This window comes from Pholcus phalangioides, unplaced genomic scaffold, assembly GCF_987345545.1.
Source record: "Pholcus phalangioides strain wild (caught in Gottingen) unplaced genomic scaffold, Ppha-v1.0 ptg000001l_1, whole genome shotgun sequence".
NCBI classification, from domain to species: domain Eukaryota; kingdom Metazoa; phylum Arthropoda; class Arachnida; order Araneae; family Pholcidae; genus Pholcus; species Pholcus phalangioides.
The window spans coordinates 3,407,132-3,432,586 of NW_028301594.1; the positions used below are offsets into that span (position 1 = coordinate 3,407,132).

The 25,455-nt window shown below is 39.6% G+C and overlaps 1 protein-coding gene across 2 annotated transcripts in view; it reads left to right on the forward strand.

The window, feature by feature from the left end:
• LOC149089690 (uncharacterized) overlaps positions 1–25,455 on the forward strand; it is a 184,354-nt gene that overhangs the window by 152,899 nt on the left and 6,000 nt on the right. For both annotated transcript variants that reach the window (XM_089237907.1, XM_089237989.1), the window contains exons 18-26: positions 1,005–1,451; positions 8,031–8,171; positions 10,487–10,708; positions 10,811–11,008; positions 11,135–11,399; positions 11,549–11,787; positions 18,908–20,877; positions 20,963–21,249; positions 24,468–24,680. In XM_089237907.1, coding sequence (XP_089094033.1) covers positions 1,005–1,451; positions 8,031–8,171; positions 10,487–10,708; positions 10,811–11,008; positions 11,135–11,399; positions 11,549–11,787; positions 18,908–20,877; positions 20,963–21,249; positions 24,468–24,680 — 3,982 coding nt within the window. The remainder of the gene's footprint in view (positions 1–1,004; positions 1,452–8,030; positions 8,172–10,486; positions 10,709–10,810; positions 11,009–11,134; positions 11,400–11,548; positions 11,788–18,907; positions 20,878–20,962; positions 21,250–24,467; positions 24,681–25,455) is intronic.

Here is a 25,455-nt window from a genome sequence, read left to right on the forward strand (position 1 = left end):
CTTGAGCGATGTGGAACTGCGCCGCTGGATATTTTTGTGCTCTTGAAATATGCCACACGTCACTTAGTGATCTGTAAATATGTCGCTGGTAACTTGAGTGATTTAAAAATGTACCTAGGGCCATTTAACTGATCTGGAAATAAATGTGTAGCGGGTCGCTTAAGTGCTCTGGAACTGCGGCGGGCATCACTCAAGAGCTCTGTAAATTTGACACGGTCACTGAGGTGCTCCTAAAACTAGTGCTAACTAAAATGCCATACTTCATTTTTACAAAATTTGGTTTGAGGTCATGACCCCCTCCCCGTCCATCGAATCAGTTCGAGGGGGCCACATTTTGCCAGTGGGCCATGGGTTGAGCATAAATGGTCCACGTCAATGTTTCTCAAAGTGTGCATCGCGGCTCCTAAGAGCGTAGCCGCGAGCTAGAGATATATTACAGTCGAATCCCGTTTTAACGAATACCGATGTAGCTAAAATCTCGTTTTAACGAACACTTTTCTAATCCCCCCAGATAAGTTTACATAGAAACAATGCAAAAAAACCGGAATTCCTTTATAACGAAAATTCGTTATAACGAAGTGATTTCTCCGGTCTCTTGGAGTTCATTATAACGGGATTCGACTGTAACTTGTATTATTTTATAAGTGAAAATATCTACTAAACTACACCGGAGAGCCACAGAGGAACCCTGAATTGAGCAAGAAATTTTCCTTCTGATTTAAATCAAAAACGTTCCCATTTCATGACGTATTTGTTGCTTTAATAACTTATTTTGCTATGTCCGTACCTTGGTGCGAGTTTCCTCCTCAGGCATTGCCTTTGGTTAAAACGAACGCCGACTTTCGCTATTCTCTTTCTCTGGAGAGAGATTACGAACTCTTTTTGGTGAGAACGAGTAATTAATGGCTGTATAATAAATAGACGCGGAAGAATCTCTTCGCCGAGACTATTTAATCAAGTGACTTTGCTTCTTTTTTTTCTCTCTCCTTCTCCTCGGATTGCAGTTGACGAGAGCTCCGTCGAAACGATTCTCATCCTCGGGGATCCCTCGGGGACGATACAGAGCCTCAATTATCCTCTGAATATGCCTCGGGGAACGAACACCACTCAGCGTCTGGTCTGTCCCGTGGGACACCGTATCGTCTTGTCCGTGCCGAACGTCACTACATCTGCCGCAGTTGTGGATCATTCATCCTGCACTTCGAGTGGCATCATCGTTTCTGATCCTTACGGGGATGTCAGCGGTATTAATGGCGTCCAGCGTCACGCGTTGTACGAACCTTGCTTTCGGACGAAGGGTATGTATGACGACGTTCAACACAACCGTCTACGAGCGACAAGAGAAACTGGAAGAGGCGTCTTGACGTCAACTCTCAATGTGCTGTATCTCCACTCGTGGACAATGAATGGAGCCTTGTTACGATACACCGTCAACTACAGAGTATATAAGGGTAAGAAAACCTTAAATATTTCTAAGACTTTTTTTCCTAACCGTATACAGGGTGATATAAAAATCACTAAACTTCTTAAAAAATTATACAACGTTGTATATAATGAATATGTTGGAAAAGCAGTGTTTCACTTCATGCGCAAAAGTGTAAAGCCCTAAACACTTTTACAGGGGTGAAACATCTCAAACTAAGTACCAACACCCAACAGCGAATGTAAAGGGTGTTACGAGGGTTGAAAATGAAATGGTACTTTAAAGTACAGTCAGTAGTGAAATTGATCTTTCATCATTTTTGTCGCACCACCGGTCATTTTCTGCACACGAGGGCTAATTAGGCCGTGGCCAACAATTCATTGCCGATGCACGGTGCGGCAGCGATCTTTTCTGTGGTCAAGTCGTCATTTCCGTTTTACCCTTGTGTCAGTAAAGTTTTTGACAAGGACGAACCGGGTATCGAACTCGCGGTACCTCTAAACATCCATTGGGCGAGTATCTTATCGACCTGGGCTACCGCACCCGTCAGTAGTGAAATGGTTAAATAAAACGCCTTCGCAGACTCAATGCATTCCAACATCATATATTTAAAATGTTCCAGAGCAGATAAAGCAAAACTTTGAACGCCGTTAAACTCAGAAAAGTTCTAATTATTGAAAGATACGAAAAAAAATTAATTTGGTCATTTTTCGTGTACTAACGCTGTAAAAGTGGCTTATCTCTAGGAAATACAGAATTGTTTCAATCCAATTCCAAGCTTGTATATAATTATGTACTCATATTTGTACAAAATAAAACCCATTCGTACTTCAGAAAAAAAGTAGCATAATTTTCTATACTTCTTATTATATTCTTCAATGAATGTTGTTGTTATGTTTAAGACATATGGGCTATATAAATTTAATATTTTCATATTTATACTTCAAAATACCACACCCAACAACGTATGAAGGGGATGTTACGGGGGTTGAAAAGTTGGTGGCACTTCAAAGCAGTGTTTCTCAACCTTTTTCAGCACATGGTCCCCTTTGGATAATATTTTCTTCCCATGCCCCCGTCTTATTCAAGTCCCCCACTCTCATCCTAGAGCGAGACCCTTTCTACTTATAGAATTGAATTTATTGAAAACTAAATTAATAATAAACGACAAGTTTTTAAATAAGATCGATCTCTCTGGAACCCTGGGCTAGGCGCGGATCCCAAAGGTATGTGATCGTCCCTCACAAAAGCCGAATTATATAGAAAAAATAGGTCTGTGTAAAATACGGGGCGATCCAATGTATCTACACAATAAATCGAACCTCCCGCCTACCGAGAGTAAGAGTTCGGTGGGGTTCCCTCTTGGAGGGGGGGGGGGAGGATTTATGCATGACTGTCTCAACATCATGGATACTCGGGCATGTTCTGGGGACCCCATACTTAGTTGGAAGTAACACCTAAGACGGACCAGCTTATATTCCCTAGGGGGACAGAGCGTGGGTCACGGTTGGTCTGGTGGTGGACTTAACACCTTACATACTTGCATTCGAACATTGTAGTATCAGATCTCGTTGTGTAGGCCCCAGTCATGCCCACATAAGCCCATGGGTTAAGGTAGCCCACGTTCTATAGACAGCTCTGCTGGATTTTGAAGGGGAAGTCATATTTTTTTACCCACTATACTTCACTTGAAAACTTTATTTATTCACAGCTGTGTTGCCCTCCTTCACCACTCGCTGTGGCCTCCCTTTCAACTGATTTTCACCCGTGGACTCCCTTAGAATATCCCAGGACCACGAGGGAACCATATGGTTCCAGGTTGAGAACCACTGCTATAAAGTACTGTCAGTAGTTAAATAATTAAAAGCAATTATTTGATGGTTATGCGTATGTATTTTCTTATTTATTGGTTTCTCTAAATTCTACCTTCGTTGATCGATTTGGGAGGTAGTTTCTTTTTCCCCGAATGAATCAAACGTTGTGTAAACTGATACCAATATGACCAAGATTTAATATAAGACTATCTTTCGGTCCTTCCGGGAAAATTAATAACAGTTGAAATGAAAGCTTCTGTTGCTATTGCGTGGGTTTGGAGCAGCTGCAGATATACCTAAATAACTTTCAAAAATAACGTTAATATTCACTAGACAACAATTTTTTAAAATGCGTGCTGTATAAAAAAAGTGAATTCCTATGTGGTTCGGTGTACGGCTAACATGAATCTGACCATAAAAAAACTGTATTGGCTCCTGTTTTCTTTGCAATTGCACATTTAATACAGTAGTATGATACAAATAAATGGCATGAAATACATAAAAGTAATAAAGATGCAAAAAAAGCAACATAAATATATAGAAACCTCGCTACTACTGTATATAGAGACAAAATATTGATATACATAAAAGCAGAACAAAAATAAAATATATAAACACAAAACAAATGCATTGAAACACAAATATATTACACTTTAGTCTATTCTTAAAATGGTAATATATCCGATAAAAAGGCCGATAGAATTTTTTCATCAAATTGTCAAAACTATTCGGAATCGTGCATTTTCAAGTCGAATTTCATTGTTGGATTTTCACATCGGCAATTTTATTAATGTCCACAGACACCGCTCTTAAAGCACCTTTTTAACACTTTAAATGGCAATGTCTCCATAAAAAAAGCCAGTCGAACTTTTTCATGGTTATATTCGTGTTCAGCAGGTCAAAAACATTCGGAACTGTGGATTTTCGTGTCGGACGCAATTTTATTGCTGCCAGTGTAATCCGACCATCCTATACATAAAGCATATCTTTATAGTATAAGTTGCAATGGTAATGGAACACGTGCGTTAAATAAATTCAATTATGAACTCAAAAATGGCATTTTGAAAAGTCAGGAAAATATTCGAAATAATTCAATTTATTCAAACGACAGACATCGCGGATCTTTCTAAAATACATTTGAAGCATTTTTCATCTTCGAATGAACGTATGAAGGATTTCAAAATGAGATTACATTACATTATTTCGACTTGAGATTTTAAAATGAAGCATTACCGTGGGTTTCCTTGTTCAATTGATCCGACACACTTTTCGTTTAAATTAATACTGACGTTTTTTTCGATGGAAAATTTACTTCAGTCTGGATTACTGTTTACTTCAATTGGATTCAAAAGATTAATTAATTTTTAAAATTTCCAAAAATACTCTCAGTGAAACACAGTGTCCACAGAAAGATTGGCGTGTTGTATTATATCAAATAAAAGCGCTTTTTCCTGATTTGATTAGCATTGATACTTCTTGCTCGCCCTCTCCTGGGATAGGCATTTCGTTTTTGCTTGTAGTCAGGTATTTCTGAAATGCCTTTGAGGTTTTGATTGCTTTTTTTTTCCCAGCAAGTGTCATTTATTTGTTAGAAATTGATGTTGGAATGCTGACGAAGTGATACTTGTTTCGTTATTCAGAATTCCGAGTATTAAACGTGTGCTGGTTTCGTAAATAGTAGTTCACCGGCAGAGGTGATTTTTATAAATGAGAAAAAAATTGGGGTAGACTGTGTCGGCCTCAAGTTTTAACGCGAGTACGTTCTTTGTGCCTAGAATAGCGTAGTAGGTACTGACCTAATGAAATTTGTATCATTGGAATTGTCTGTGGAATACCTCGCACGCGATACCAATGTCGACCATTTGCGTAACCGAACTTCTGAAGATATAGCGTAAAACAATTCCGTCGCGAATGAGAGCCAGATCGGATGACTTATTAACATCAGTAAGATATCGTCGGATTAGTCTTTTCTATGTCTAACAGACGACACCATCGGCTTTCATTTGCGTGGTGAACTCCCCGAGATGTAATGTAAAGTAATTTCGTTACGAATGCGGTCCGTGAGTTTGGTGCTCACACCATAAAACGTATTAAAACCCAAGAAGCATCTTTGGATTTGTCTAAAAAATGTCTATCAGATGACACTTTTTTTATAATTTGTATATCGTAGAGAATTGAAGTAATAAATCAAACACTCTTTCACGGCACTAAATGTGTCATTCGTGCAATGGTGTGGTAAAGGTAAATGATCCCGCGGACCCCTTACAAAATACTCACGGACCCCCCCCCCTCCCCAATGGTCCGCGCACCACAGTTTGAAAAACACTGGTCTATTCCATGAACAAGAAAAACAATATAAAATCCAAAGACGACATTCATCGGTAAACCAATCTCATGGGAAAGTGTGCAATGCTCTGGTACGAAATGGTTTTAAATATTAGATGAAGGAAGAGTATCTTAATATAGATGTTTGTGAGTCAGAGATCTTCTTCGGAATACTAAAGGCCTCTGGAACTCAAATGAGAATTTTTCGATGTACGTGACGTCGATACATCTTTTCCAGAGGATTCCCGTTTCCTGGGAAATGGTGAGATTCACATAAAATCCATCCATTCATTCATTCACATTTCAAGTTTTCTCTTCCAAACTCTCTTTCTCCTCCCCCAGTAACATTCTTATGTATGTATCTCGGACGAAATATTCTTCAAAGTTCCACGACGATGATGAAGCAAAGGGCAAACATTCTCTTTGATGGTAACGTCGATGAATGTTTACATGAATGTATTCAAGGGAGCGGAAAATCCCAACGATATTCGGTGTCTCCCGTCGCGTGCCTGAATTTTTCACTTGGATGGAATCGACGCGAGATCAAATTAATGTTTCATTTACCGAAATAACTCCCAGTGAAATGAAATCTCTGTTTCGTTTATTGGATTGCAAAGCAAATTATGTATGATACAGTCGCCGCATGAGTTTACGAACCTCACATTTACGAACACACGCTCTTTTCTACGAACTGGTCCTCCGTCTCGAACAGCATGTCGTACAGTAGGGAGTCTTCAACGCATGGCCCGCGGGCCTTATTCGGCCCCCGAAGCTTTTTGTCGTATTTAAATGAAAGGAATAATTCTACAATAAATGAAAGAAACAATTCTGCAATTAATGAAAGAAATAATTCTAGAAAAAATAAAAAATAATTCTAGAAAAAATGAAAGAAATAATTTTAAAATAAATGAAAGAAATAATTTTAAAATAAATGAAAGAAATAATTTTAAAATAAATGAAAGAAATAATTTTAAAATAAATGAAAGAAATAATTTTAAAATAAATGAAAGAAATAATTTTAAAATAAATGAAAGAAATAATTTTAAAATAAATGAAAGAAATAATTTTAAAATAAATGAAAGAAATAATTTCAGAATAAATCAAAGAAATAATTCTACAATAAGTCAAAGAAATAATTCGAGAAGATAATTCCAGCGAAAGATATTCTGATCAAAAAGTAGCAATACACACAACACGATGAATGTCTAGTTTGACCGTATTTACTTCATACTAATACGGGAAATTAAAAAAACATATCATCCCCTTCTCCTCATGCTAGAAAACCGAATCGTGGGAAATGACGTTTAAATGTTGCTGTATGGAAATTGCTTTCCTAAAATCATAGCCCCACAAGGGCGGGGCTGACAGGGATCTAGCCTGGGGGCCTGGGACAATTCTCATAATTTTTGCTTTTCACGCTATAAATTAACTATAGAAAGGGCATTCGCGATGCTTCCAGCATTACCAGTTATCATAATCAAGTAAAGTTACTGATTTGGGCCAAAAAATTGTCAAATCCAAGTAAAGTTACCAATTAGAGACAAAGAAATTTATCAAAAGCAATCAAAGTTGTCAATTAAAAATAAAAAAATTGACAAAAGGAAGCAATGTTGCCAATTATAGCCAAAAAAAGTTGTCAAATGCATGTAAAGGTGCCATCTGTCGCTAAAGATATAAAGGTGTAAAGCTGCTGGCCGGAAATAGAATGTAGCTACAATGGATTAAAAATTCACCAAAAAAACGTACATGTTTGAGAAATATGAGAAATGATCACGTGTGTAACTGTAACTAAGGTAAGCAAAGTAGCCAATTACGGCCAAAAAAAAAATTGTCAAACGCAAGTAAAATCGCCATCTATCGCTGAAATTACTGGAAAATCGCTGAGAGGCGGGAAATAGATGGCTACCGTCGGAGTGCGTAAAAAATTCACAAAACTTGTCAAAAACAAGCCATAATTACCATAAAATGTGGATTTTTCAGAGTTACAGGAATGTCCCGTAAAATAAGGGTCATATTTCATTCTATATATATGCATACAAGTTTTTGTCCCGCGAGCGGTAGAAATAGCTCATATCTGGCCAGCAGATTGAAAAGGTTCTACATCCCCAGATGCAGAGGATACTTTCAAGCCCCAATTGCATGTGCAATGTTGCGGTAGCATTGGGAGTTCTAGCACCCGCTTGACGATTTTTTTCCTTCGTAAGGAAAGAAATAGAGAGCTGTCATTGGTGAAAAATTCTTGAAGTGGGTTTTAAACCCGCTTTTTCTATTTCCCATGTAAACGGGGCTTCAGTGTGTGTTAAAGAAGAACCAGTTTATTTCCACTAATCCCAATCGGTTTATAAGAGGCGCTGACTGTTCTTGCATTTCCTAAGATAAAAACTAATCCTGTAGTAATAGAATTGAAATAGTGCAATGAAAACACGCAATATAAAGTTGCAATTTTCTTTTATTGTCTCATTTGTCAGATGAAAATTTCATAAATACCACGATGGCCATTTCTTCCTCGTCCGTTGACAGCTGCCACCCGAATCCATGTCAACACAACGCTCGATGTGTTCAGAACGGGAACAGTCCGCCGAAGTGCCACTGTCAAGGACACTATACGGGTAAGTGAGAGAATTGTACGTTTGTACGTGTGTGTATATGCTTTGTGCCCTCACAGTACTCTCCTTCAATAAATACACTGAGTGAGTGGTGACTTTATTATGACCACATAGAAGCCTTTAATACAGCGTTGGTCCTTGATTAAGATCTACTACTTCTTTTAACCGTACATGCACCTCGTACACATTCCTCTGTGGAATTTCTGACGAATCGGTACCCACCGTAATGTATGTTCTGAGTGTATGTGTAACACCTAACGTATTTACGTTGTCGGTGCAATGCATGTTTTCGTGTTATACTTGTGCTTCCATCTATATTCCATATTTTGAAATGAAGATGATAAATGCTAGAATTTTTATGATATCTAAGTATGTATCGAGGCTTAGTTCGTCCTGCACTGGAGTATGCCGTTAGGTTTTGGAGACCGTACCTACAGAGGGACATAGACTTGGTTGAGGGAATGCAGATAAGAGCTATGCGTGAAGCTATCCATACTTTGATGAGACAACCATAATTTTTTTTTTATGGGCAGTGTATTATACTGTGTATATATTACTCTTACTTTTTTTTGGAGATATAGGGTTTTATATTCAGTATTTTGGTGATATTTGACATCCATATTTTTCATTGGCATAATTTTTCAGCCACCTCTTCGGGCAGTTTACCCATTGTGGCCTTTGTATTTGCATTTGTAGGTCTGTCTGCTCTCTGCAGACTAGATTAAGATCTGCAACTTTCTGCACTGTCACCGTTCTGTTGTCTGTTCAAGTTACTTACTGTTTAAAGTCTGGAGACTCCCCGTTCCCCTCGAGAATTCACTAGTCGATGACGAGTTTAATTTGCACGTCAAGACGTAGTTTATTTGACTGACATTCCAGTTTTTAAACACTTTTACTACAGACAGACAGACAGACATTGCCACTGACCTTCCCCCAGAATGACCATCTCGGGATGGTTTGCGCTCTTTTCTAGAGTGTTGGGCGGTCTCGGATAGTCTGATTATGTTAGATTCGATTAATCCAATCAAAAAAACCCCGTTAGCATTCAGCAGAAATTAACAATGACACAACACAAGAACACACACACGAAAAATCACAGCAGAGACAGTGATCTGCTATGTGACTATTCGCGTGTAGCAGTTCTTGACGATTTCATAAATTTGACGGTTTCGCTGATACTCCCTACATAGCTCCTACAATCATCTACGTTCTAAGTCCGCCAAATAACGTTTCCTCCCCCCCCCCCCCATATAAGTTCAGTTATGCTCATGTAAAATATTTCATACTCATTTTGTGCTCTGCTTATACCTTGCAGATACTCAAAACTGGCTGAAATCAGTTTGATTATATATATATATTCAAAAACATAGGTTCAAGAAAAAGTAACATAATCAGGCTTCTATATACTGTCCTTCAAAAAACATTTACTAGCATTACTAGCTACTAAGAAAAAATTAGATCAATATAAATATCTTTACATCAATAGTAGATACACTAATAAGGAAGAAAAATTAAATTTTGATTTGCTCATTGAAACTGTTCAAGTTACAATTTGAGGTGATTTTATTTACCATGATATGCATGTGAAAAGGCAATCGCACAGGCCTTATGCACTCACCCTCAACACACACAAAACTTTTTCCCGAATTTGGTTCGTGAAATATTTTTTCGGTCCGAGATACTTCTTTTGTGGTTTAGTTAGTATTCAGAGATGACCCTCAGTATTTCCACACGAGAGTTATATTAACTTTTATCGCACTTAACTTACCCTTCAGTAGAATTTACGTAAATTACTGAAAATAAAATATATTGAACAAAAATCAATCTCTCTTGGTTCAAAACATTGTTGACTACTAGTTGACTATCATCAATCTTAAGCAGTAACAAATTTCATTTTTATGATTTTTTTTTTCTTTCTCAACAAGTAACATTTTTTTCATTTGCCTTTTTGAACACCAGTCGGTTGAGCATATTGCTAACAGATGGCAGTACGAATATTTTAGATTTCTGCATAGTTTCTTGTAGGGTCGACGAACTCGCTGACCACCTACATGAATTCGATGCACGTAAACATATTCTGTTTACGTGATCGCAATTACTAAGGCAACTTTAAGCGTCGCTCGTGCGGAATATTTCTTGGTTTTTCCAATATTTTGCTAACACGCGTCTGGGGAATTTTTTTTTTCTTAGAATAAGATGTCCCCATGTTAAAAAATGTATAATTACACTTCCACACATTTTTATAAAAAATATATATGTATTATGAGGAGATTTAGTTTACGCACATGAAACTACGTCTACCGATTTGTCTAAAATAGGACTGTTTTGTCATCTAACGTGGTGTGAACTCCGAGTATGTGGACAATTTGGAGACTGCAACTTGACAGATTCAAGCTTCACCTGCCATTGCAAGCCTGGATTCTATGGAGATCGCTGCGGTGAGGTATCGACACCATGTCAACCGAACCCTTGCGAGAATGATGGTTTATGTGAAGTTTTGAACGACACTTTCTATTGTTCTTGTGGCCTCTACTTTGAAGGTAAATAGAATACTGATACGCAGTTGTGTACGTTCTCTTATGCATGCGTTCACTTCGTATACATCTAGGGATAAAATTGTTACCATGTTGTTTTTCCCACAGGTGCGAAATGCGAGAGCTTGTTGTTCCGAATACCGTACAAACCACTGAGCCAGAGGATGCTGGAAGAACCGTTCTGGCTTGGTCTGATAACTGTATTCAGCGTACTCGTCATCATCCTATTCGTCTATTGCATCAAGAGGAAGTTCGCGGACAAAATCGAAAAGTTCTTGGCAGATGAAATCGAAAGGAGCAAATTCCGTAAGTCTGATCCAGCAAGAGCGTCTCTCCGAACAAACAGTTGCTCTTGAAAGCTACGGCGTTTTTCCCAATGCTTGATTGATCAAAACTGAATAATATATATTGGGTATTCGTTCGAAATTTCAGAACCTTCACCGCCAGCTGCGAGGTACAGTTTGAGCTCCACGCAGCCGAGCCTGACGCCCGGTACTCAAAGCCCCCAGACTTGCCCGAAATCTCTGCTGAGTCGCATCAGGAAGAACAGCATACTCAGCACGACTTACAGCCCTCAAGCGACTCCGGAGAAGAACAGTTCCAGGACGTTCAGCTTCGACGACATCTTGAAAAGAGTCCATTCCTCTAAGAAGAAACCGGGTAACGGAGGGCGGGGAGCTTCGTCCGGCGCAGGAGGGTCAGTATAGTCACAATGTATAATGGTGGGAACAAAAATATCAATATAAACTGTCTGCTTGGCGATTGAGGCTGGAATTGATTATTATGCTAGTGAAAGAAAATGCGATAATCGATTGTCTCTTGATACTTTTTTTGTGTACACAACAGATCAGCAAATGGCTGTTCTGCTGGTTGCAGCTCCAAAGAAGACCCTCCTCCACCAATGAAAGAAGAAGAGAAATCCCGGATCCTGTCATCTCTGGTGACATCTTCCCGAAAAGAGGGCTCTTCTCGCCGGATGAGCCTTGACGAGTTCTTCCGCCTCAGCGAGAAAAAAGTCCTGCAGATGTCAGCTGCTAAAGCCAGAGGAGCGTCCATAGCAGATGATAACGAATCGTCAGCTGAAGGTCATTTCTCACATCGATATAAGCGAATTTCCATTTTTTTGTTCCGTCAGGTTATAAAATCATAGAAATGGCTACTTTATCGGCATTTTAATCTTATTTTAGATCGTTCCGTTCTAATACGGTAAACCCTTTCCTTTACGGACACCGACGGGACACAAAAATTCGTCCGTTAAAGTGGGGTGACCGTCAATCAAATACTGTAGCTCGTATAAATCGTTATAATCTGGATTATAAATAGCCTAATATTATTGTTTTTACACCAGAATGACGGCAGTCATCTACAATAAGAATTAGAAAAAAATTCAAAATATCATATAATGCGTTAATTTTAACTACGTGTGTTATTTATATTCAACGTAATAAAAAGTAATTGCCGTCCTGCGGCAAACATAAAACCATAGAATGGGTCTTATGACGCATAATATTTACACCGGTGTGCAGCGTGAAAATAAGTAATCTTTAATGTCATGCCATTTTCATGCTACTTGAACCAGCAATCAATTTTAATTGAAGAATTTTGTTATGTCGGACCGCTTCAACTCTGATCTCCGGATAACCCGGACATGGAATGAGAAAGAAAACAGTATTTAAATTTTTTTTTCAAAAATCTGAAGAACCGATCTTCAAAAATTCCCATATAATAACTCTTCTTATTATTATTATCACCACGCTAGCACAGTGTCAAGGAACGCTTAACGTGTAAGGGGAAAAGGATGTGAAGTTCACTGATTCCTTAACGCTTAAAGAGCTATAAATGCTCCTCGTGTCTTCCCGCTAGAAGGTCTTTATTATACAAAGCAGCTAGACCTCACAATACCACAAAATTAGCATATGCTCGCGCGTGTATTTCTGAAACAAAAAAGGAATGAAAGCATTAACTAGAATTGATAAAAAGGTGAACCGTTACAAAATATATTCCCGCTGAGTTTGAAATAGGGACTTCAACAGTGTCGGATTGGGGAGGAAAATAAACAGGAAATATAATGTAGATTTTTTTTTTGTGCAAATTTATTTGTGCAGACAATTTGAATAATATCGAAGTAAAGCTAAACGGGATAAACTCGAAACACTGGACGTAAGGGTTATTTTTTGGTTTTGTGCCGAGAGAGAGAACGTAGTTTGCCAGTTTCGGAGCCAATTGCCCAACAGAAAGCCCTGAGTTTAAACAATTGTCCGATGAAAACCCGAATTTTACTGCCAGTCAAGGATGGTTTGGATTAGATGGAAACAACGGCATGGTTTTTGCGTCAACTTAGGCCCTCCTCACACGGGGAAACTAAAATCGAGCTCGAGTTGCTTCAACTTGAGAGTTGAGTTGACTAGAACGAGTCGAGTTGCCCGTTCTCCCTCACACGGCGCTACTAAAAAAATATTCAAAGCCCGGGAAACTGAGTAAAAACAGCACAGTCTATTAGTTTTCCTTCTTATCTTCCGGTACTATCTTGTTAACCGGGTTAGGAAAAATCGAAACAAATAAATAAGAAAAATAATTTCTATTATATGTGAAATTGCTACAGAATTTCAGCTCACAGGTAAATACAAAATTGCATTATTTAAATTGATATCATTTTGAAATGACAATAAAATGATAAAAATTAGATAATTTTTTAGTATAATTTCATTTCATTTGGAAAAAAAATCGTCTGTTTTTCCCTCTATAAATGTGCCTTTCAGTACCTATATATGTTGGATTTAATATATTTTTATTGTTTATTAGTTAAAATATTGTCACGCAGAATTTTAAGTAGTTTCACGAGATGAAACGACGAAAGCTGGTTCCCAGAGGCAAAAAATAAACTATAGACAAAACTAAAGACAAACAACACATGAATTGTTGTTTATGTTTCGGGGAATGATTTTCCCCGAATACTCCCACACACAGATGTGCGTGTACGTGACCTAGATTACAGACATTCCAAGCAAGGGGGAAAATCAGGGACCATCCCTGTGGAACACGTGCTTGTTTAGGTACATGTAAAAGTAGACAGTATTTTCTGCAGGTTCTTATCCAGGGCCGTCTTAAGAGCAACATGGGGGCTCCCAGCCATGTATTTTTTTTTCTGAGATCCTACTTGACAAATTCATTTGGTTATTCCTGAAATTTTTTACCAGATATAATTTTTGTGATGCTCCATCTTCTTTTGAAATCGCCCCCGCGGGGGAGTGCCCAGGTGGGCCCATGTGTTTACCACGGACCCGTCATCTAGGGGATCAGGTGGCTATTGCCCCCCAGCTTTCAAAAATACACTATAAATAGTATATATACGTACATACAGTGAGTATATGTTCTTTGCCCCCCCCCCCGAAAAAAGTTGAAATGACAGTCCTGGTTTACCATTTCATTCAGTGGCGTCAGAGCCAGGGGTGCAAACTCAAGCACCCACGGTAATTTGTGGCATGGATCCGAGCACCCAGAATTGATTAAGAAATTAAACTTTCCGATATAAAACTAAAGACGAGCACCCACAGTTTCGAAACAATTCCGACGCCCCTGATTTCATTATAATTTCAAAATAATATCAGTTTAAATGAAGAAATTGTGTATTTACCTGTGAACTGAAATTCTGAAGAAATTTCATTATATCCTTTCAACTGATAATTTATGATATATATATATACTCTGAATTGTTTTTCAATATGAGTCCAAACTCGCATGACGAAAATATGAAGGAATGCCAAAGGCAGTTTCTCTAGTTTCTTCAACAAAAGTTGGCGGCGACTAGCATGTCAGTCGCCAAGTGACCGAGTCGCGTTCGATATTTCGTCGCCAAGACGCTAATTTCCTCGTGTGAGGGCGTCTAGAGTGATATACGTACTGGTCTCCGGGAGACGGTTTCTCTTATCAGTTGCCGAACTTTAGTTTCCCCGTGTGAGGAGGGCCCTACTGTCTGGCGACAGTAATGCGTCCGAGAAGTTCGAAGATTTTATTTTTTAAAAAAAGGACCAAAATGGCGGATCACATTCATAATACCGAGATGAATCTGTTTTATTCTCTCTGGTGTTGCCAAGTAAAACCTTAGCCGCAAAATTTGCTTACTACTCTTTTTCTTTCCTAAAAAATAGGATTTTATTAACATAACGTCTTATGTGTGTTTTATTCTTTTAGTCTGGTTTTTTCCATATTAACTGATTAACCCAGATTTTCGATATCGCGGATCGGTTCTGGTTCCGATTGGTTCACCTTAACGAGGTTGCACTGTAGGTTCGTTTTTATTTGATACGTGGCATCAGAGTTTCCGGCTCAAAATTGTTTCTTGCTTGTATAATGGTAGAGTATATACAAGGTAGAGTAAGAAAAGTCCCTTGGGGACACATTTTACTGGCGAACCATTGATCTCAGAGACATACTTCCAGTTAGAAAAAACATCCAAATAACGTGTAGGCCTCATTATGTATACGACATTCGTAATATAAGGGGGTTGCATGGTTTCTAAAATTATATATATATTTTTTTTCATACACTGACACCCTGTCCTCAAACACACAATCAGAAAGTTGTTGCCCTGTCTCCCCTTAGGCCAACAAAATAAGAAACGTCTCTAAGTTGAATATTCATTGAGATATTTGAATTCGAAAATCTCGGAGGAAAGTTGGGAAAGAACGGCATAAATAAGGAAAAGGAGCATTGTCCGTTAGTTTTTGCTGTTCTTTCCTAAATTTTTTTCAATTTTTGAATTCAAATATCTTCGAAAATATTTCACTTGGAAACGAGTATTTCCCCCTCCCCCTCAAAAGACACGGGGCAACAACTTTCTAAACATTATTTGACTACTTTTTCTAATTGGAAGTACACCTCTAGAATCAACGGTTCGCCCCTAAAATGTAGCCTCCTTACTACACTGTATATAAAATATACGTCAGAGGGTTGGGACGTTTTCTCGTATACGCATAATTGTTTTTTCCCGCCATTTCACAAACTATTTCTTCCATTCATTCCGCTCCGTTCAATTATTCACTTGATTTCACCGGTCCGCAAGTGTAAAAATGTTGAAGAAACACTGGTCTCTGGACGATTTAGAATTTAAGGGTTAATATTTTCTCCCATTAACATACAATGGAGATAAATAGACACCAGCATCTTAACACTGATAACATACATCCTAAACTCCTCCTGGACTTCACATGAGTTAGCAGGAAAATTGCTGACTTGCCTCGAATCTCGGTTTAATGGGCAGATTGTAACGTTGGATGATGATAAATGGGTCATTATATGCAGAATAAGGGAAAGGGAGCTATTTCGTAATTTCTAATTTTCTAATGGATAATTTGACTAGGGGGGTGAATGGAGCTTTTTCATCTAATTTGCTGATGCAAGTCGAATTAATGGTGGTAACAGAGAATCAAACAGCATTAAGACTTGGATTCGGTAACACCGTGGGTGGACTGCGAAATGGAGCGTGGAATTCTACCGGGGTAGGTGTTTGATACTCACCGTTACGGATTTTATATCTCTATATTCCTGAAACGGTCGTAACATTAATGATTTGGGGATAGTGTTACCGATTCGGGAATGTTTGACAAATATGTTTTAGGTCATGCATAAGCAACAGTATTGAACCACGGACACATTAAGCAAATTACTTAATGTTTTTATAGAAGGAATTATGTGAGAAATTACGGATTGTGCGATCGATGTACAGGGTATTGGGATGATAACTACACAGTAGTTGATGACAGGAATTCGCTGTTTGCTGCATTTTTTAATTGGGTAAAACCGGTGAATTTTAAACCTTACCTGATTTCCGTATCAGTTACGAATTTCGCCGTAAGATAACGCTGCAGTGTTATTTGATTACTTTCGGCACGGCACGCCAAGTCCTATTACACACGGAGAGCTTAGGGCCGTATTTACCGACATGGTTTGAACTGTAGTCACAACTTTTGGATAAGAAATCAACATAGAGATTGGTTAAAATCCTGAATTTAACCAATCCGTGTCGGTCTCTTATCAAAAAATTGTGACTATAGTTTAAACCGGTGATTCCCAACGTGGGCGTTAACGCCCCCTGGGGGCGATGGAATGTTCCAGGGGGGGCGGTAAAAGCTACGGGTATGGCATGGGATTCTATGGGTTAGATTGCGATGGGGGGCAATGGAAGAAAAAAATTTCTAAAGAAGGGGGGCGATGGGACAAAAAAAATGGAAACTATGGTTTCTCCAAAGTTCGTTGCCGATTCCGGAGTTGCAGCAAAAAGAACTGGCCGTTGTGAGATCGTGTGGGCATTGTGTTACTCTCATTGTGAGGACTCATGAGGTTCGACCTCCGTTGGCGAAGCATTTGTGATGATCGGCTGAAGTAAGTTTTTTGCGGTTTCCCATCTTTGAGGCACGAATACCAGGCGACATCCCATCTTTTTAATCACCTTCACACAGTTTGTTGTTGTTGCTGTTGTTTTTGTGTTTTTTTTTTTATTACTACACGCTATAACCTATACAAGTATAATTTTTGTGCACATTAATGGGATAAAACAATTAATTTTTTATTATTGGGTTCTCAATACTTCTGCTTACACATACTTTACGATTCCACCAATCTCATTCAAATAATTTAATGTAAATAGGCGTATGTACAGGGTGATCAGCGAATAAGCCCTTATTTTAAAATTAAACATCTCTACAACAAAGATCAATAGAATTATGCGGTAAACGGTACGTTTATTAGCAAATCTGTAACAATGCTGTACAGAAATTTCGAAAATTTAGTTTTTTTTTTAATTTTTTGAAATTAAAAAAAAAACTGGAGATTTTGGGGTTCCGAAAATCCTCATTTGTGTGAAGAGAAACCACTGCATTCACCTAAAGTTACTGCATGGGCTGCGGTATGCGCCATGTGTGCTGACAAATTGTTCCAAAATTGTAACGTAACGTTCAGTAGTAATCGTTTCTCGCACGAAGAAGGGGCCGATAATGCCTCTGGCGCATACCGCAGCCCATGCAGTAACTTTAGGCGAATGCAGTGGTTTTTCTTCACACAAATAAGGATTTTCGGAACCCCAAAATCTCCAGTTTTGTTTTTTTTTTTTTAATTTTGAAAAATTTTTAAAAGAAACTAAATTTTCGAAATTTCTGTACAACATTCATACAGTTTTGCTAATAAACGTATCGCTTACCACATAGTTCTATTGATCTTTGTTGTAGAGATATTTAATTTTGAAATAAGGGCTTATTCGCTGATCACCCTGTAGATACAAGTGTATACTGACAGACAGACATGACCGCTGACCACCCAGAGATACCATGTTGGGATGGTTTGCGCTCTTTCCCAAAAGGGATGGACGGTCTCTGAGAGCCTGATATCAGAATCGATTATGGAGAGAGAAAAAAAATAAAAACCACCTATTTTTTACCCCAGGAAGCACCATTAACATTTCGCGAACAGACATTTAGTGCCCCTGAGGTTTACGTTCTTGCATATAAAATAAAATATTAATAATAATACAGTATTCCACAACTTTTCAATATTACATTCACTGGCTGAAAAATACTGGCGCAATTCCGTCAATACAAGTATATACAGGGTATGAAAGTAATTTAAGAGTAAAAAATCCTTCTGTGAATGTGAAAGTAATTGTTTGTAATATAATCACCCATGATAATTATAAATTTTAGTTTCATTAAATAGGAATAACATTAGTGGCTCTCCAGGTGTCCATAGGATACTGGTTCTCTTCCCAAGTGCTTAATAGCATTTCAGTTGTTATTATATCAACTTCAAGCTGAGATACACTATTGATATAGATGGCAAAGGTTCTCCATTCCACTCAGTCCGTACACGGTGTTTAACGCATGTTACTGATTTAAATTCGGCTACCCAAAGCATGCGCTGAACCCTACAATGTGGCGTACATGCTGACTAGCAGTCAGCGCACGACTGAAGTGAAAAGTACCTCAAAGCAGCTGTTGATAATTGTGAAACCATGGTAGAAAACGTGGATAATAAACACTCAAAGCTTGAGTACTTGAAGTACTCTTTCGACGAGATCCAACACTTTCATAGTTAAACATTTGTGATTATCTGATTATTAAGTCATTACTTTTAGATACATTTAGTCCAGACACCCTTTATATAACATGGTATTTTCGTGTGTGCATAATTGTGATTTTTGTTTTTTAATTTCAGGGAAGGTAAAAGAAACAAGTTTCATTTCCATATCCCCTCCCAAAAAAAGCCGTTTTCCGACTTCATTTTCGGAGATCCACGCGATCAGAGAGCTTTCTGTCGAATACGCGTCGTCATCGGACAGCATAAACGAAGAGCCAAATACCAGCGAGGTCCAAGTCGACGTCCTGCCGAATCCGCTCTTGTACGTCACGGAATACGACGACGAGGACGATGAGAATCCAGAGAATGACGATGGGCGAAGCGTCTCTATCGAGGAGGAATCGGCTTCTCATCACACGCCGTCTCCGAGCAGTTCGCCGCCTCTGGTCGGTTCGGTGAGGTTGACACCTCCAGCGATCTGCGTTACCATGGACTCGAACGACAGGTGTAACCCGGGAGACTCCGGGGAAGACGCAAAGGATTGCGCTCCCGTTTCCCCGGACTGCAACAAACAAACTTGTTCCCCCGTCATACGAAAAAGTTCCTATCTAGAAGTGCCTCAATCGATACCATCGATCCAAGTGTATTCAGCTGATCCCGATCTTCCAGACGAACCTGTGAATCCCGTAGGGTTGCCCAAACGTGAGAAGTGCGCTCAATCATCGCCTTGTAAAACGGGGTTTGTTCAGCCCCGTAAATACTCTGTAGATCTACCCATGCCCAAGATACTGATAACGACGAACGCGACATCCTGCGATTCTGACGAGGCGAGTCCACCGAGGACACCTAATCCGGGAAAATCAATGATGTACTTGAGCCCACTAGCCGTGATATCAGCGGACAGGACGATATCCGAGTCGAACCTTAGCACGTCGGGTTACTCATCAATCTCTAGCCCCGGATTGTCAAGGTGTAATTCTAGTAGCCCCATATCGGATGACGTCGAACAGACGACCCAACAGCAGCATCACCATCACAACTGCAGGAGGAAGTCCGATTGCGACACCCCGAAGAAGTTATCTCAACACAGCATCCAGATGGCGCAAATGGCCTACCTCACTGTGACCGGGAACGACAAAACGTTTTACTTCCCTCCCACTATTGCGTGTCATTGCCAGGAGGTCACCACAAATCCGTGTCCGCAAGGTGTTTTGACTCCCAAGAATACTTTTCCGTCGCCCAATGCGAGGAAGACGCCATCTTCGAAGCAATGCTACGACAAATCTAGACTATTGACCAAGAGGAATTCTTACCAGACTACAAGCACGGATGATTCCATAGACGATGAAGGTATCTGTCTGGACGCCATTGACCTCAAGATACGGAAAGGCGAACTCAAGAGCGCCCGTGATCTGGAAATGTTCATTGCTAAAGAGATCAAGGACTGCTCCGAACAAGAAACGTCGGTCTCGAGTTCGTCTGCCTCCAATGACACGACGACCGGTGAGAGAGAGAAGAAAGAGTTGCTGGAATCGAACAAACCCGATCTACTCGTGTGTGCCATCAACAAGTCTGGGTCGATTCCGAACTTCAAAGGAAGTCCCAGATCCGGTTCACGAAAGGGTGAGAAAGTCAAAAAATACTCCGACAAGCACCGAAAAAGTCCAGTCTTAAGTCCGTCGTCGGGGAAAGACTGCGACTTGACGGTGGAGACGGCCATACCGAGGAACTCGTCTCGCAGTAGTATGTGTGCCGTCAACATGTCGTCGTCGGAGAGTGACGAACAGGAAGGCTTCTTCGGGGCCAGACCGAAATGTCAGTCCAGGAGGATGAAGAAGCCGCAGCACGATTCTTCTTCGTCGTCGAACGGTCACCGGCCACAAACGTCCTCCCCGCCTCATCACGCGATTCTGACGGAGAAGACGTCCGACGGAACGACCACAAGTGTGTCCGAGAGTAACGGCGAATCGGCTCCTATGGATTCGTCGAGATCTCCGGATACCACTTCGTCCTCGGAGTCTCTGCCTTCCACCAGGGACTCCACACTGTCCGGCAAAAACATCACCCGTACCTCAGAAGAAATTCACCAACCGTCTCCTGCTGCCAAGGTAAAAAATTAATCGATTCGTTATAAAAATCGTATCTTCATCAAACATTAATAGCCTTGTTTGAACCTTAAGACCAATTTTTCAGGTTGTTGTGTCGTCTCCATTGTGCAGCAGGCACCGCTTAGCGTTGGAGCACCAGGCCAGCTCTTATCCTCCTCCAAAGAAGATGGCTTATCAGCATTACTTCTCTCATCATAACATAAGACACGGCTACAGAGACAGCAGCAGCAGTGGTCAAGATGACAAATCGTCTCCTCATGAGGAAGAAACTTCATCAGCAGTTTCGAATCCGCTAGGACACGTTGCCGGCTCGTGTTACCCGGTTTCTTGCCTGGGCAACGGAAAAAGACAGATCTGCTCTCCCAGAAACAAGCATGTCGTGTTTCTTGTTTTGTTCTATCTCTAATCCCAGAAGATTTAATTGAACTTTGCTGTATTTTCATCCTATAATTTCATATTAATCTATGCAATTTTTTTGATGACTCCGGCCACCTTAGAGTACTTGATTTTTGGGAGTCATTATAACTTCAGCCACTATAACGCAGTCCCCTATACCACAAATATACAGAGTATAAAATCGTTGCACCTCAAATAACTCGTGAACTGTTGGCTATAGAACATAATAGGCTATAAACGGATAAATCTTCGGTGTTTGGTCAGAACATGATAACTCCAAAATCATATTTTTGAGATGTAAGCATTATCATTGTCATTTAAAAATCAAAAATAAAGCATACACACAAATACAAATGAAAATATCATACATTAGCTAGTTGTTTAGCTGTACACACGTACTTGTGCATTTATCTCACTTCTAATTAGTTATAATTAGCAACACTTACTTTTAGATCACAAAGCTATTTTTTGGAGGTATCATGTTCTGACCAAATTCATCTTTCACTCATTCATTTGTCCCATAGAGACAATGTTAAAGTTCCTCACTTAAAAAAATAGATATATTTCAACGATTTGCCCCCTTCCCAATCAATTACGCTTCACACTTCAGCTGTTGATGCACATCCAATCACTATACACATGATGTTTTTATTGAATGAAACATTTGGAATTAATAGGAAATATGCTATTAGGTTAAGGTAAATACAATTGAGAGATGGACTGGCCTCCAAGTATTCAAGTTGTCTTCAATACGTACATTTTTTAATATATGGCATCCATATTTATTATGGGCATCTTTTTCTCAGCCACCTCGTTGGGCATTTTGCCTGTTGTGGCGTTGTATTTGTATTTAATTATTTTATTTTTGTTTTCTGTTGAGCCAATAGAGGGCGCAAACTTCCCTAATGAAAAGTAAAAATCTCGGGTATTGTGATCATTGTAAATAAATATGATTTTCATTTCATTTTTTGATGCTTTATTTATTAGAGAGGCTTCATTAATATTGATCCTTCATCAGTTTTCAGTACACAAACGCTGTTAAATGGCAATTGAATTGTTTCTCTCATAATCAGATATCCCGATTAATCGGGTAGTGTGTGCTGGAACCGTTGATATCCGATTAAGGGCCGTATTCACCGACAAGGTTTAAACTGTAGTCACAATTTTTGGATAAGAGATCAATATAGATTGGTTAAAAACCTGAATTTAGCCAATCCGTGTCGATCTCTTTACAAAAAATTGTGACTATAAGTTATAGTTTAAACCATGTCGGTGAATACGGCCCTAAGCGGAGCCGATTGTATTTTCAATGCGAAAAAAAATAACGTGCCCATCTTAGAGGTGTCCTTTATTTTACTAAGAGTCGTATCTCTACCAAGATACAAAATTTAATTTCTTATACGGTGCTCTCTGACTCCCAATTAGAAAGATGTTGCCCTGTCTCTTCTGAATCAAACAAGAAAAGATTCAATGTTTTCAAGTGCAATGTTAGGTGAGATATTTTCATTCAAAAATAACTGAAAATGAAAGAAAGAACAGAATATGAAAAGCAGGGAATTCATTCTTTCCCTCATTTTAAGTGAATTTCGAATTTAAAAAATGTCTCGGCGAATATTACACTAAGAAACATGGATTTTTCTTGTTTGGCTAAAGAGGGACAGGGCAACAACGTTCTTATTGGAAATTAGAGGACACAGAGGGGGGGGGGACCGCATGCAAGGTTAAATTTGGCACCTCGGTACATATACTTTTGTAAGAAATCTTTACTCGAGTAAGAAGTCGATCGAAGTTGCATCGAGTTGACGGTTGTCTTCATGGGGAGAATGACGCTAGTGATTCGATACTTGCGAGCACAGGGCAACGGGAGCGACCACTATAAATCTCTGCTAACTTTTCCGACATATCTCTGCCTCTTTTAAGGTAACGGAAGTAAGGTGCTTTGCATCAGTCCGGGGTTGTGAGCGGTTCTATCTATCTATACTTTTGTAAAATGAATAATACGTCTAAGATAAGCACATTATTTAAATACCTTTTCTATTTGAAAGTACTGGGTGGCGAACAAAGTTCTTGCCAGAAATTTTTGTTCGGGAAAAAAAGGATACAGAAAAGCCAGAAATATCTTTTCGGAAGGACGTTATGGAAGATTATTCTACGATGATCCCACCAGCCGCTGTGGTGGTCGAGTGGTCATAGTGACGGACTCGCATCGTGAGGATCCGGCTTAAGTTAGTTTTCTGCGGTTCCCAACTTCGAGACGCAAATGCGAGTCGACCTCCCCGTTAAAAAGTCTCACCGCAGAGAGCAACAGGCCTCTCTACAAGGTTATAACACTATTTATTCATTACTCTTCACGCTCTATGAGAGAGGATAGTTGAGGGAAAAACTCATATAGTTTAAAAAATTGATTGCAGAGATGGCAGCACTACACATAACAAACATTACACAGAAACAAGGTTCACTGTACATACACACACATTCCACCATGTACCAATTCGTTAGAGGTTCCGCAGAGGAATATGGACGAGGTACATGCGTGTGTCTGGTTTAGTCGTGGTGATCCCACCAGACAGATAATATAACCTTCTTATGTGTCAGTGACAGTCTGGCGACCTTTTTTGCCCTCGCAACGGGTAATTTCCAGCTTGATTGTCGAGGTCGACCCTCGACCATAGTAAAACAATATCCTACTGTTCTGGCACTTACAGTGGACTCTCAAAAGACGGAATTTATCGCAGTTGCAGCTCTGAAGACACTAGGTTTGGATTTCCGGTGAAACCAAATGATGTGACAAATTTTAGATTTTTCAACAGACATTTTACATGTCCCGTATTACACCTGAAAGTTGCAAACGCCTAACGAAATTTTGCGCACTACTAGAACACATTGCAGTAATTATTTCCCAAACGATCGCGATTATGCAAATTAGACTGTTAACCACAACTACGGTAGCTCGTCTGGTGCTACCTATCATTTCTGGAAAGAACTTTATTCCCTACCTACATAATATGATCCGATAGGCAATGGTTTATGAGTTGAGGTGAAAAGAAATCAAAAGAGATCCCACTCTCTATAACTTTTCCATAAATGTTTTCCAATATATGTATCCATGAATTTCACATGCTTCTGTTTGAACCTAAATCAATCGTGAGCATTTTTTGTTTGATGTGTCTCCCATAACTTTTTTTTCCTCTCAGGCTCAGTTGCGCAACCATATACACGAGACCGGTGCTGCAATCTCTGAACTCAGTGGACAGTTCACTGCCCAGTGACTCCGAGGACGAAGTAACGCAAACAACGACGGGCCACGCGAAAGAACGATTCTTCAAACCTTTACTGAGGCTATCCGAGCAGAGCAGTTGTCATCCGTCGCTCCGGAGACAGGAAGCCATCGCTGAGGATGAGCTCAGGTAAAGCGTTCAAAAAACATCTATCTTATGTGTAGGAGACAATTCAGAAAATACTATTGCTGGCAGTTTTAAAAATATTTCACGTTCAAAATTCAGATTTAGGCTCTGGCGAATATTCATGGATATTTTTTAACTGGATTTTAAGATATATATTCAAGGGTCGATCAAAGAAGCCCGTTACGATGGATTTATTTAAAAACTAGAGGAAACAGTTTATCCTATTGCATGCGCAAGATTAAATTCGAACTGAAAATCTACTAAACTATACTGGGGAGCCACAGACGCAGCATGAATCGATCAAGGGAGCCTCGGTTGAACCACTGCTGTAAACATTCAGTCAGAAATCTTGAGTCTATAGTGGATATTATCTGTGAATATAAGAACTTTGGTTAGTCCGCTGTAATGGGCCCTTTCACACGGAGCGGATGCGGATGCGGAAGAAGTTTTAACAATTGGAATATACTGAGCCTTTCAGACGAGCCGAAATATCTCCGCACCTAGGAAATGTTCATGCGGGCCCGGACGTTGTCCGCATGTCTCAAAACCTAAGGGCCCTTTCACACGGAGCGGATGCGGGTCCGGAAGAAGTTTTAACAATTGGAATATACTGCGCCTTTCAAACGAGCCGAAAAATCTCCGCACCTAGGAAATGTTCATGCGGGTCCGGACGTGGTCCGCATGTGTCAAAACCTAAGTGCGGGCTCCGCATCCGCATATAGAAGTTTTGACAATAGGTTTATTCGGCGCTATTCACAAGATGCTGATGCGGAGCGAA